This window comes from Sebastes umbrosus, chromosome 8 (genome assembly GCF_015220745.1).
Source record: "Sebastes umbrosus isolate fSebUmb1 chromosome 8, fSebUmb1.pri, whole genome shotgun sequence".
NCBI classification, from domain to species: Eukaryota; Metazoa; Chordata; class Actinopteri; order Perciformes; family Sebastidae; genus Sebastes; species Sebastes umbrosus.
Genome location: NC_051276.1, coordinates 33,507,954 through 33,522,192, shown reverse-complemented (window position 1 = coordinate 33,522,192; position 14,239 = coordinate 33,507,954). Strand labels below are relative to the sequence as shown.

Genomic DNA, 14,239 nt, shown 5'->3' with positions numbered 1-14,239 from the left:
ACTCTCTAATAAAGCCTCTTCTGCTTTCATTCTATCTCTCTTCTTGTTGTTTACTCTGACTTTAGCCCCCTTTTCGACCGCAGGAACTTTCCCCAGGAACTTTCCCCAGGAACTTTCCCCAGGAACTAGGAACCGTTTGAGGAACTCATTGCATTTCACCCGTGGGGACCAGGGTCTAAATTAATTAATTAATTTTTACCCTTCAAAAAGGCCCTGGTTGGGGGGTAGTACTTTCTGAGAGTTCAGGGTGGAGTTTGCAGGGGTGACGTATGTAGCTTTAATCTTGGATGAAGGCATCAACCATGCATTGAACCGTCAGCATAATTAATTACAGCAAAATTCGCGGCATTCTGCTTCTATTAGTTTACGACTTAAATCATTCTAAGGTTGCAGACCAAAGCAGACTTTGCAAACCAAAACTATTGAGGCTCATCCTGGACCCTGGTGGTCCTGACTAAATACCCAGTATACATTTTGAAGGTACAGAAAGTCTGATTCTTTCCACATTATTTAAACCTGTGTTTCCTGTTTATCTCTAAACTACAGGCACAATAGAAATAACAGTGCTGCGCCACGGCAGTGACCTGTCCTCGCTGACCTCCGTGTGGTGTGCCACCCGACCTTCAGACCCCCCCTCAGCCAGCCCGGGAGTCGACTACATCCCCAGCTCCAAGAAGGTGGAGTTCAAACCTGGAAGAACTGAGGAGGTAAGGACAGAGACTTCTCTCCTACAGGACGATAAATGTTTCAGGACATCTCCAACGAGTCCATCAAAGGCAGTATGAGGGGCATACTAGGGTGCTTTTAGCCTTATGATATATATATATAAACATACATATTTGATCATATGTATGAAGACATATTAGGGCCATTGCAGGTAAAAAAAAAAAGAGATTGAGATGTAAGTGGTAAATTTCTGAGAAGAAAACTTGAAGGAACCACATCCCTTCACTTTGCAAAATCAATCTCATCGCATCACAGACACCCACACACGTTAGAGAGGGGGTTAAACATTATATAACGTGGCGATATCTAGGCTAAAATCACAAGTATTTCCTAATTGCTAAATCTGATTGCAAAGTACCCTTACTTAAAAAAAAAAACTTTTCAAAAACAAATTTTTCTCGGAAATTTGAGAGTTTGATCTCAGAGAATTTCTGAGTTTTTTTTCTCAAATTTATGACTTTATAATCTCAGAGAATATTATATAAATTATATGAGTATATGTTATTTTTTCTCATAATATTAAAAGTTTTTTCTCTTAAAATTGTGAGTTTTTTTTCATAAAATTCAGATTTTTTTTCTCATAGATTTACATCTTTAATACAAGTTTTTTTTGTAAATTTGTAAGTTTTTTTACTCATCGATTTACGACTTTCATCTCAGAAATTCTGAATTTTGTCTCATAATATTACCCCCCTCCCCACCTCCGTATTTTTTTTTTTTTACCTACAATGGCCCAAATACATCATCGTAGATATACACTTGGCACTTGGTGGAGGTAATTTTATAAGCCATAAAATACCATATTGAACTAAAGACGAGGTGTCCTTCCTCCATACCTTTGAAACAACAGACCTGACCTCAAACACCTGTATAAAACTTGCTAACACTCTGGCCTCCTTTGTTACAGACCTGCAGTTTGACCATCATGGACGACGTCCAGAACCCGTCCATCGAAGGATCTGAGTCGTTCGTGGTGTTCCTCAGTTCTCCTCAGGGTGCCGTCCTCCAAGAGCCCTACGAAGCCAACGTCGTCATCACGGACACCTTCCAGGACAGTACGTACACAAGAGAACACCACAGACTTTAAAATGTTCACCTTCTCACATACCTCACATACGTACTCAGCTTTCTCACAGCCATCTTCCCCTCTCTCAGTTCCCAGCATGCAGTTTGAGAAGAGCGCCTACACTGTGAAGGAGAGAGACAGCGTCCTGCACATCCCCATCATCCGTACGGGAGACCTGTCCTTCAAGTCGTCGGTGCGTTGTTTCACTCGCACCATGTCAGCCATGGTGATGGACGACTTCGAGGAGAGGAGGAACGCTGACGAGTCGCGCATCATTTTCCTCAAAGGAGAGAAGGTAGAATTCACTGCAAAACGTTTATGTTAGGTAGATTAAGTCAGTTTGTATGTTTTCTACCTGCACATTCAAATGTTTTGTTTGTTTTCCAGGTGAAAAACTGCAGCGTTCACATCAACGATGACTCTGTTTTTGAGCCCGAAGAGGAGTTCCAGGTGCATCTTGGGACACCGCTGGGGGACCACTGGAGCGGCGCCATGGCGGGCGCTAGCGACATTGTCACCATCACCATCACCAATGATGAAGATGGTAAGCAGGCGCCTCAATGAAAAAATAACAGATATGCACAATAACATGCGTTTGGCTCACAAGTTAGTTCTGTTCTGGTCATCACTTTGACCTTTCCTCCTCTCCTCTTCCTCCAGCTCCCACCATTGAGTTTGAGCAGGCGTCCTACCAGGTCAGAGAGCCTCCTGGTCCCGATGGCATCGAGGTGCTCAACATCAAGGTGATCCGCGGGGGGGATCTGGACCGGACCTCCAAGATCCGCTGCAGCACCCGGGACGGATCGGCCCAGTCTGGAGTCGACTACAACCCCAAGAGCCGAGTGCTCAAATTCACCCCTGGTCAGTGCTGAACATTCACACGGGACTAATCCAGATTGTTTTTATTTATATGTTTGTATGGGAGATTAATTATGTCTTTTCGCTCTGCGTCCCTCCGTAGGGATGGACCACGTCCTGTTCAAAGTGGAGATTCTGTCCAATGAGGACAGGGAGTGGCACGAGTCTTTCTCACTGGTCCTCGGCCCTGACGACCCTGTGGAGGCGGTGCTCGGGGAGATCACCACGGCAACAGTGACCATTCTGGACCAGCAGGCTTCAGGCAGCCTCATCCTCCCGGCCACGCCTATCGTAAGAAATGTTTTAACCCTCTGAGACCCACAGTAGACCAGTTTTTGTCTTTTTTAGGGGGAGATAGCAGGTCAGCAGTAGATGTCACATAGAAGTGGTGTACATCATCTGAAAGCTGGGAACCTGAAGATTAATTTGAGATGCAGCTCAGCACTGTGGGTCAAGTTGTTCTAGTCATAAAATCTGAATAAACTGTGAAAGTGTATAAGGGTTTAGAACCTTATGATAGAAGTATATGATACTCATGCTCTAGTCTATTATGTATCATAAGTTGTTGCAGCAATTTTTGGGTTGATACCATTTGTTACGTAGATTTGGTGCTAAATTTAACTCAAGAATTGATTAAATGAATTCCACATAAAAACGTCATCCTGCGGCTTCCTCCTCAGGTGGTCTCTCTCGCCGACTACGACCACGTCCAGGAGGTGACCAAGGAAGGCAGCAAGAAGACGCCGTCTCCGGGTTACCCTCTGGTGTGCGTCACCCCCTGCGACCCTCACTACCCCAAGTACTCTGTGATGAAGGAGCGCTGCGAGGAGGCCGGCATCAACCAGACCCAGGTTCACTTCTCCTGGGAAGTGGCGGCGCCCACCGACACCAGCGGCGCCCGGTCCCCCTTCGAGACAGTCACGGACACCACCCCGTATACCGGCATCAACCATATGGTGAGTTGGGATTTCTGAAAAGGAGTAGTTTAGAGGGATAGTTCAGGTGTTTCTCAGTGGGGTTGTGTGAGGTACTTCTCCATAGTCAGTGTATTTACCTACAGTAGATGGCAGGTCTGTTTCTTCCTCTATTGTAGGTAATACATTGACTATGGAGAAGTACCTCAAAAAAACCCACTTCAAAACACCAGAACTATCCTTTTAATGTAACATCACAAGTACAACATGACCAGTTTTAACATTATGATAAAGGCAGCAGCTAGACAGCTGAGATGGAGCTATAAATTGGTGAAATGCATTAGAAGAAAAGCCCAGAACAGCCTTTTCCCCCTCTTTTGTCTCATCCACTCCTCTGTCCTCCTCTGTCCTCCTCTGTCCTCCTCTGTCCCTCTCAGGTCCTGGACAGCATTTATTTCAGTCGTCGCTTCCACGTCCGCTGCGTTGCTCAGGCCAGGGATAAGTCGGGTCACCTTGGAACGCCGCTGAGGAGCAACATCGCCACCATCGGCACAGAGGGCTCCATCTGCCACACGCCTGTTACCACGGGAACCGCCAGGGGCTTCCAGGCTCAGTCCTTCATCGCCACGCTCAAATACCTGGACGTCAAGCACAAGGAGCACCCCAACCGGTGAGTAATTAGATGGACCTGCCCTTTAATTAGATAAAAGTCTTGACCAAAACTTTATGTATTGTTTGTTAATGTCTCTTTCTCTGTGTGTTCTTGTTTAGCATCCATATCTCAGTGCAGATCCCCCATCAGGACGGCATGCTGCCGCTGGTGTCCACCATGCCGCTGCACAACCTGCACTTCCTGCTGTCAGAGTCCATCTACAGGCAGCAGCACGTCTGCTCCAACCTGGTGACCCTCAAAGACCTGCAGGGAGTCTCCGGTCAGTCACACAAACACACAGTCCTCTTAACATCAGAGCTGAAACAGGAGATGAAACACAGAGACACCTGCAGGATATTAAATAAATATCATTTACGTGACATTTTACAGAGCCAGAGTAATTTAGAATTAATACAATAGTGGAAAATGCTGCAATTCCTCAATGGGCAGCTTTACCAGCTGATAATACATGCAAAGTGTCCTGATAAATGAAAATAATGAATAAATTACATGTAAAGAATCTGTTATTTTTCTATATATTGACACCTCGTAGTGTTTTATTTCACTTTAGCCACAGAAAACCAGGTAGGCTGTGTTCAAATAAAAGTTTTCTGGAGTGACTATAACTCGGTAGCTCTGTTTTATGGAGAATTATCATCTGGCAGAAATATTGTTTATATAGTTACTTTCAATATAAACTTTTACCAGATCTTTGTTTAAATGAGAAACGATTATTTTCTGTGATCACGGCTCAAACTTTGCCGCCGTTCTTCCCACAGAGGCCGGTTTCCTGGACGACGTGTCCTACGACAGCATCTCTCTGGGTCCCGGTTACGACCGGCCCTACCAGTTCAACCCCAACGTCCGAGAGGCCAAGAGCATCCAGTTCTACAAGCACCTCAACCTCAAGAGCTGCATCTGGACCTTTGACGCCTACTACGACATGACGGAGCTCATCGACGTCTGCGGGGGCTCCGTCACCGCCGATTTCCAGGTACGTAAGAACAGTCAAGGGGACAGTTTGAGTCATGAAGGAAATCTTTGTCTCTCTACAGTTTAAATCTGCTGAACTATGTAGCCTCCGTGCCTATGTAGACACCTCAACTGAGCAGATTTCCAACCTGATCTTACACCTAAAGATTCATAACGCCTTCTGTATATTTCAAGCTACAAGATTCAGACTAAAATCTAAATCTGGATCACATTAAAATGTTGTTGATAGAACTCCACTCAAGATCCACTACTCACTTGTTTCTGGGGTTTTTTGACCCGATCACACAGCCTTCATCATCACAAGTTTGATTAGTTGTCATGAAACTTATATTATTCAGAGCACTTTTGGGACTTCTTAACTTTTAAGCAGAGTTTGACAGTCCATTTTTGACCTTGGCAACAACATGCAGCATGCAGTACCGAGGAAACGGAGCTTGAGTGGAGGTGAAGGTCAAGAATGAACTGTCGGGCTTAATCAGTTGTGATTTAGCTCAAGGCCTAACTGTCAGATAATTCTCACAGAATTATACTTTCCTAGAAAATGCTGACAGACAAGAAAAACAAATAAACTCAGGGTCCTTGGTGGAGAGAATTTGAAACATAAATCTGTATATTTTTATCTGTGAACATCGATCCTACTGCATCATATTTGTAAAAGATATTCTGTATGAAATAGTCGCTCAAACCCTGATATGACCTCTGAGGGGCCCCAGCCTGCAGGTGGAGAACCAACACTAAAGTATGCTGCTGCTGTTGTTGTTCCAGGTTCGTGACTCGGCTCAGTCCTTCCTGACGGTGCAGGTTCCTCTCTACGTGTCCTACATCTACGTGACGGCACCGAGAGGCTGGGCCTCTCTGGAGCATCACACCGAGATGGAGTTCTCCTTCTTCTACGACACCGTGCTCTGGAGGACAGGTCGGGAACTCATGAACTGGAGTTTATCTCTTTATGATGCAAAGTTACTTTATGCATTTCTTCTGGCTCTACATGCACCTATTTCAGTTTAACCAAATCTGTGTGTTACAAAACTAAATCTCTAGAATGTCAACCAAGTGATGATAATAATAATAATAATAAATTCAACTTATATAGCGCTTTTCAGGGACTCAAAGACACTTGAATGAGAACATTTATAGCAGAAAGCTACTAAAAACAGCAAATCTTTTTTCTTTTTTTTTACAATATTGTTATCAAAATTTGCATATATTTCACATTTGCAAAAAGACAATAATAATGATTATAATAATAATAATAATAATAATAATAATAATAATAATAATAATAATAATAATAATAATAATAATAGTAATAATAAAATTAAACAATGAAACATGTAGTCGTGGTTTTCACATATTTAACAAAAAATAAAATAAAAACACATCAGATAACAAAAAAGCAGAAAAAAACAGCATAGAAACACTCAACAAAACATAACCATTTCAAAATGACTGTGCACCTTGACGTCCAACAAACTCCAATAGAATTTTCCACACTTTTACAAATCCTCCTGCCCTTCCTCTTGTTATGTAAGTCAGTCTCTCCAATATGACACAAGATACCATCTCCTTCACCCATCATGTATCAAAGGTATATCCATTTTTCTCCAAGATAAAGCGATCATCGTCTTGGTCTGCTGGAGTCCAAAGTCAATTAAAGTTGAACTATTTTGAACTAAAAAATAATAGCAAATCTTCATTTTCCCAGGCAGTAATCATGAAAACAGAGCAGAAAAGGTTCAGCATACATAGATATGAATTGGGTTTTATGTATATTGTGGTTAGGTAGTATTCCCGGTAGTTATACTGGATATAAACTGAGGAGATGCAGGATGAAAATATACAACTTGATAGAGTTCACATGTTTTTTTTATACGTTCATTACTGTAAATATTAATTCAGAGGTGCATTCGGTCCATGTTTGCAAACTTCTGACAGGGTATGTGAAATAATCGATATCCTATTGTGTTGTTTTATTTATCTGATCAGTGTTGCACGTCTGCTTTAATCTTGATGTGACTTCTGACCTCCCTGGTTGGTGTTTTCTACCTGCAGGTATCCAGACTGACAGCGTCCTCTCAGCCAGACTGCAGATCATCAGGATCTACATCAGAGAAGACGGACGACTGGTGATTGAGTTTAAAACCCACGCCAAATTCAGAGGTCAGTTCACAACGTCCACCACAGATGTTCAGGTCCAAGAAAAGTCTGGACTTTTTCTTTAGAAAGCGTTCATTGTCTTATTAACACAACACATATACTTTGTTGACTTCATGGACTTATAGATGAAGAGCAATAGAGGAGTCTTTTGGTGTCCACTTAAAAGCATAAAAAACACATTTCTCTGTCTAATTGTTCTTCTGTTTGTCTTTCCTCCAGGTCAGTTTGTCCTTGAACACCACACGCTGCCGGGCCACAAGTCCCACCTGATGGCTCCCGACCACCTGGGAGGCATAGAGTTCGACATCCAGCTGCTGTGGAGTGCTCAGACCTTTGACTCGCCGTACCAGCTGTGGAGGGCCACCAGCTCCTACAGCAGGTCAGTCGGTTCATCCTGATCCTCATTTCCTCCTCAAATATGTTTGACTTCTGAAGGTTTTTATCTGCTCTTTATATCAGTTCTTTAGTGTTCCTTACTGTACCTTGGTTATAATCATGTCGTGTTGTCTGTCTCACTGTGATTCCTTCAACAGGAAGGACTATTCTGGAGAGTACACCGTCTTTTTGGTCCCCTGCACCGTCCAGCCCACTCAGCCCTGGATCGACCCCGGGGACAAACCTCTGTCCTGCACGGCTCACGCTCCAGAGAAGTACGTCCCCGCTGACGTCCAAACACTTTGATAATGACAGATTTTAAACAGCCTGGTGGTGCAACAAAGGAATGTACTTGAGTCCTGAACTTGTGTTGTTGTTGTTGTCCGACAGGTTTCTGGTGCCGATCGCCTTCCAGCAGACCAACCGGCCCGTTCCCGTGGTTTACTCCCTCAACACGGAGTTCCAGCTGTGCAACAACGAGAAGGTGTTCATGATGGACCCGGCCGCCACCGATGTCTCCATGAATGAGATGGACTACAAGGGAGCGTTCTCCATGGGTAAGTGGCATAACATCATTTTTGTCTGAATAACAGCGACGGAGGTGGTGATTTATTTGACAAAATATCATACAAATATCCTGGATATGAATCATATTTTTTAAATCATAAACAGACATATCTTATTCATCATGTGACCTGCAAATACATGTTTATTGTGTATATTAAATCCTCTAATTTCCTTTACATTTGTGAGGCCTTTCGGTGTTGCTCCACCAAGATAATAAAGTAATCTTCATTTAAGTTACAGATGAAGAAGGTTTGAGTTGTTTTATGCTCATAAACTAATAAAATGAATCCGTCCCTCTGCTGCCCCCTGCAGGCCAGACTCTGTACGGCAGGGTGTTGTGGAACCCGGAGCAGAACCTGAACGCAGCCTACAAGCTGCAGCTGGAGAAGGTGTACCTGTGCACCGGCAGGGACGGATACGTCCCCTTCTTCGACCCCACGGGGACGCTGTACAACGAGGGGCCGCAGTACGGCTGCATCCAGCCCAACAAGCACCTCAAACACCGCTTCCTGCTGCTGGTACGGATAGTTCTGTCACTCTGGTGCATGTTTAAAGAGCGTTTATTCAAAATGCATGATGTGTCTGCCTGCCTGGGGGTAAATAAGATCATTATTAAATATTAAACACACACATACTGAGGATTCACACTGTGTTACCACAGAGCTCCAGTGTTCAGATAATAAACAGGTTTAACATGACAGCTGAAGGTCGCTAGAAACAAATAAAGGATAAAACAAATCACTTGTATTATAATGGTTTTCATGACCACATTTTAATGTGAAACAGAAACAGTAGATGTTTAGTTTTTAAAGACGAACTTTGCCGATATTCAACCAGCTTTGTAGCACTACGATGTGGGTAGTATATGCAGGGTACCTACGTAGTATGGACAATTATGGAATTTGATTTTAGTAATTTCCAGGTCTGGAAAAAAAGACACAACATCGTCTACACCCCGAGTCGCAAAGTCAAATATGGTCTGAAAAATCTATCGAGAAATCTGGAAATTTGAGTCTGGAAAACTATGGAATTTTGAAATGGAAAATATGTAGGAACCCTGTAGATGCAAATGTATGACGTTCAACTTCCCTCCACATTGCCGGCACCCAGAGCCCCCAGCTCACTCAGCCCTCGTCAGCAAATGAGCGGGGAGCTCTGGGCGCCGGTGCTACAACGGCAACACAGAGGGAAGCTGAACATCGTTCATTTGAACATACCACATTGTATCGATACCAAGCCACTTAAAAATTTGCAAAGTTTCCCTTTAAAGGGACTGTTTGTAACTTTCTAAGCGTATAAATGTACCTGGTCAGGACACATGCGCGCTCGCATATGCGCGCTCGCGTGTGGCCGGCGTCCGCGCTCCTCTGCCTGCTTGCCTTCACTCAGACAGCGCGCGCGTTCTCACGTACTCGCTCCACCTCTAGACATGAACGCGCGCTCACTCCACACTGCAGGAGAGTTAGTTTAGCTCTGAGAATATCTAGTGAATGTACAGTGGACGTTTGTGCAGAAATAGCTGCTGCAGCTCCTCCAGACCAACAGAGGTTTTCAGTGTCTTGTGAAGTGACGGGACTCTGCAACGAGTTACCTTGTCGTCTCGTTACCGACCGGGTGCCGGTGTCTCCCTGTTCACTCCGGCTGCGGGCGGAGGGAGACGAGTTTCTCGCTGCAGAGCCCCGCTGCCTGCGCTGAGGCAGGAGAAGCAAACACAGTATCAGCATTGATTCATGGAGAGACCTTCGTCTGGTCAGCTAACATTACTGCCAAGCAGCTGAAATATAGTGATATTGTGCTTTTAGCTGACGTGTGTCTCCTCACTGTTTTGAGCGATTCATGTCTATGTAGAGCGAGCAAGCGCGAGCCCGACGCTGACTTTCCTTGATTTCACGGCCACAGGTGTTGCTGTTAAGAAGCATTTCTGAAAGTTACAAATAGTCCCTTTAAGGGTATTATAAGGAAACAGCGAAAATGTAAAGAAAATATCTTATGTAAATATTATCAAATATACTATAAAACAGGGAAATTAGAAACAAATGCCAGTTTAATATAAAGGCCTGGTTGTCTCTTTGGTTGATCTACGACTGGAGAATCCGCGGCGCTCCCAGTTCTTTAGGGAAATTGTTGCTGCAGCAGCCGGAGTTAAGATTCAACCACAACATTTTCATGAAATGGACGCTAAACTCTATGTCTCCATCTAAAGAGAGAAGCTTCACATTCAGGCCACGAAGGAAGATGTTTGATTAAAACCTGCATTTCATGTTTTGTTTTCTTTAAACGGAACCAGACATTTGATTTATTGTTCTCCAGCAATCAGGAACTTTACATTTTCATGAATGTATTAAGAGTGTTAGCGTCTGTCTGTCTCTGATCAGCTGCTGATTTTTTTTTTATATCTGTTGAAAGGTCTGGTACCTGTTTAGATTATTATTATTAGATATTGTTGATTGTTAGAAACCTTTAACTGAGTCCAACCCTCAAGTAGAAGGAGCAGGCTTTCTTTGGATTTATTTGCTTTAGATGACCTACGATGACTTTTGTCTTCCTGTATTGTTATGCCTGCAGCAGGCTGACATCCCCCCTACACACACACACACACACACACACACACACACACACACACACACTTCCTCTTTTGTGTCTTTACCTGCTGCACCAGTCTGACCAGTCCCACTGCTCACCAGATTTCTTCCAGCATATTCAAAGCCTGTGTGTTATGTAAACCACCGACTGTCTTCACCATGTAAACTCTCTCTGTTGTCTCTTGCCATTATTATGTGTAGCAGAAACGCAGCTTGAAAGCATTTATCCTGCTTCTACACTACACTACGCTGCAGATCATTATTTCTTGAATGTCACTTTTCAGAGTTATTGGTTGAGTTTTATAAGTATTTGTAACTTCCAACAGATGAAAACAGAATAAACCTGACTTTTAGTAAAGAAAACTTTGAACCATAGAGACATAAGTTAATTATTTTCCCTCTGTGTGTTTCCCTCTGCAGGATCGTAAACAGCCAGATGTGTGTGACAACTTTTTCCACGATGTTCCCTTCGAGGCTAACTTTGCCACGGAGATCCCGGAGCTGCAGAGCATGACGGCCATGCCGGGCGTCGATGGCTTCACGATGAAGGTTGATGCTCTCTACAAGGTGTGTGGAGCCTCCTGCACTACAGCGCAGTCATGTATCAGGGATTTGATGGACGTAGATGTAAACATTTGCCTCCTAAATTTAATTTCCCAGACTGATAAATACACGATTTGAGTTTCATTGAGTAGAAATGATACGTTCCTCTTTTTAACACTAACCCTAAGAAAGCTTTTCCTGACGGGGAACTGAAGCCGTTATATCGCTCTCTTCAAAGTCATCAGATTACATTTACAAAAACAGTCATTTTACCTCTGAATGCAAGAATAGAATATATACAACCACACTTCACAAAATCTGTCAAACAGTTGCAGTACAAAGTGGGAAGAGTGTTAATAAATCAAAATATAAACAATAAAGATAATCAATAAGGTGCATTAGATAAGACGTGGAATAAAGGGACACGGTGCTGCTTCAGTATCTAACGCCCTTCCTTCTCTCTCTCTCTGTTGATTGACAGGTGGAGGCGGGACACCAGTGGTACCTGCAGGTGATTTACGTAATCAGCCCGGAGTCGCGCTCCAGTCCCAGGATTCAGCGCTCGCTGACCTATCAGCTGAGCCGTCCTAAACGCGACCTGGTGGATCGCAGCGGGCGCCTGACGCTGGACGAGTCTCTGATCTACGACAACGAGGGCGACCAGGTGAAGAACGGCACCAACATGAAGTCGCTCCGCCTGGAGGCCGGGCCCGCCGGTTCCTTCAACGCCCACGTGGGTAGCTCGGTGGGCGGCGGCGTGGCCGCCATCACCCTGCTGGTCCTGGTGCTGCTGGCCGCCTGCTTCCTGTTCCGCCGCTGCCGGCGGTCGGCCAAGAAGAAGAGCAAGAAGGCCGAGAAAGTGTACGAGGAGTACCCGCTCAACACCAAGGTGGAGGTGTGCTTGGACAAGTGTATGGAGAAGAACTTCAGCACCAAACAGTGCAACGTGAGAAACATCAACATCCTCAACCGCAACCAGGACGCCAACGGCAAGGCCAAGGTCAAACAGGTCAACCTGGAGGTCAAACTCCACAACAACCTCAACGACGGCACTGAGGTCTGACGAGGAGGAAGAAGAAGAAAGGAAGAGGAAGTGAAATATAAAAAAAGGTATTTTCTAAAAGAAAGTTTGTACTTAAGGAACGTTTGTTAATGTATTTTTATACCACTTTGAAAAAGGGAAGAGTGTGACGTGCAGAACGGCTACGCAGCGTTTTAATCATTTCGCAACTGGGCTACCTCAGGAATCCACAAACCACTCAGCTGCGTGAAACAGCCAAAACATCTGATCATCCAAACTCCATCTGATAATCTCATCACCCGACTACTTGACATTTACATCCTTTTTTAGCACCAAGATGGTGACCGGTAGCTCAGACACTGGTGATTGTTTCGACAAAACTCTCTGCTGTATTATGAGTCATTTCACTGCTACTAAACGTCACTACTGTGGAGTGGTAGTCGGTGTAGATATATAAAGATATAGTAACTCTAAAAACACAACAAAGCGACTTCTACATCGACTACAGCTGCTTCTGACTGCTGTGAAAGTATTAAGCACAGGTCGAATGAGTGTAAATAAAAACAAAAAATGAATGATACCTATTCAAGTGCAATTATGCCATAACTTTGTTAACCCCTCATGAGCAGGAACTTCTAAACGTGCATTTCAAGCCTTACTTAGAGACATTTGTACTGTCACGTTGGACACTCTGATAGCTGCCAATATTAAGTGCCATGCAGTATTTTTCCTCATGAATTTCAATCATCCAAAGTGTTTTTTTTTTTTTTCTGTTTCCATTTGATTGGAACATTTCCATGTGATTGTAATAAATCAGACACCGCCGTTTGGATAACAAAAGGTTTCGATCCCGTCCACATGACTGAGTGCTTTAGCCTTACTACTGTTCTAATGACAAATAATCACTTTTTAATAAGATGATGTATTTTATAAGAGAGATGTGTGTCTACCTGCCTTCGTTCCGCCCAAAGACACAAAATCCCTCCTGTATTTTTTATTTTATTTTCTCATTTATGTATTATTATTATTATGTTACCCTCTTCTGATGTATTATGTTACGCTCAGCTACTGATGTACCCACGATGTTAAATGTTTTTAAGTGTATGACACTGGTTGGAGAGCACTGCAAAAAGAAAAACAAACTTTCTCTCCGTTCGTCTCTCTGTTCCCGCCATCCTATCTTCTTTCAACTGTGTGCCTATCGAAACAACACGGGAACAGGAAAATATGGGAAATAATGATATATTTTTGGTGCTATCATTGTGTGGAAAATAACTACGATGCTATCAACATGATGCCTGTATTTGGTGCCTTTTTTAGTAATAAAAAAAAATGTTGAAACCCACGGTTGTTTGTATATTTAATGTTTTTGATTCTATTCATTTCATTTTGGGGGAAAAAGTACAAATGAAAAATGAAATCTGACATTTCTTCTTTTTGTGCAAGATTTTGTACAAATATTTTTCACATTTTGTAAATGTAAATGTAAATGTCAAATGTGAGTATTTGTTAATATTTGCTGATGCTACTCAACAAAATGGGATGTGATGTTTAGGGACAGAGAAAGTTGGACTTCTGTCAACAGTTATTCGTTAATACATTCGTGCCCGCAACTGAAATTTTTGATTTCCTTTGGTAGAAATGTACGTAGCCCCCCTAGACTCCTAGGAGAAAATTTTATTAATTAGTTCCCTCAAATTAGTAATTCTTTCCCTCAAATTAGTAACTCGTTCCCTCAAATTAGTAACTTGTTCCCTCAAATTGCTAACTCGTTCCCTCAAATTA

The 14,239-nt window shown here is 43.2% G+C and overlaps 1 protein-coding gene across 3 annotated transcripts in view; it reads left to right on the top strand.

Annotated features, from left to right (window-relative positions):
- fras1 (Fraser extracellular matrix complex subunit 1) overlaps positions 1 to 13,800 on the top strand; it is a 314,451-nt gene extending 300,651 nt beyond the window's left edge. For all 3 annotated transcript variants that reach the window (XM_037777425.1, XM_037777424.1, XM_037777423.1), the window contains 18 exons: positions 547 to 707; positions 1,634 to 1,781; positions 1,882 to 2,087; positions 2,180 to 2,336; positions 2,453 to 2,653; positions 2,754 to 2,941; positions 3,331 to 3,606; positions 4,002 to 4,234; positions 4,336 to 4,496; positions 4,996 to 5,210; positions 5,975 to 6,125; positions 7,262 to 7,369; positions 7,586 to 7,745; positions 7,900 to 8,016; positions 8,132 to 8,298; positions 8,621 to 8,826; positions 11,311 to 11,457; positions 11,915 to 13,800. In XM_037777425.1, coding sequence (XP_037633353.1) covers positions 547 to 707; positions 1,634 to 1,781; positions 1,882 to 2,087; positions 2,180 to 2,336; positions 2,453 to 2,653; positions 2,754 to 2,941; positions 3,331 to 3,606; positions 4,002 to 4,234; positions 4,336 to 4,496; positions 4,996 to 5,210; positions 5,975 to 6,125; positions 7,262 to 7,369; positions 7,586 to 7,745; positions 7,900 to 8,016; positions 8,132 to 8,298; positions 8,621 to 8,826; positions 11,311 to 11,457; positions 11,915 to 12,496 — 3,584 coding nt within the window. In that variant the 3' untranslated portion in view covers positions 12,497 to 13,800. The remainder of the gene's footprint in view (positions 1 to 546; positions 708 to 1,633; positions 1,782 to 1,881; positions 2,088 to 2,179; positions 2,337 to 2,452; positions 2,654 to 2,753; positions 2,942 to 3,330; positions 3,607 to 4,001; positions 4,235 to 4,335; positions 4,497 to 4,995; positions 5,211 to 5,974; positions 6,126 to 7,261; positions 7,370 to 7,585; positions 7,746 to 7,899; positions 8,017 to 8,131; positions 8,299 to 8,620; positions 8,827 to 11,310; positions 11,458 to 11,914) is intronic.
- The last annotated feature ends 439 nt before the right edge of the window (positions 13,801 to 14,239 follow it).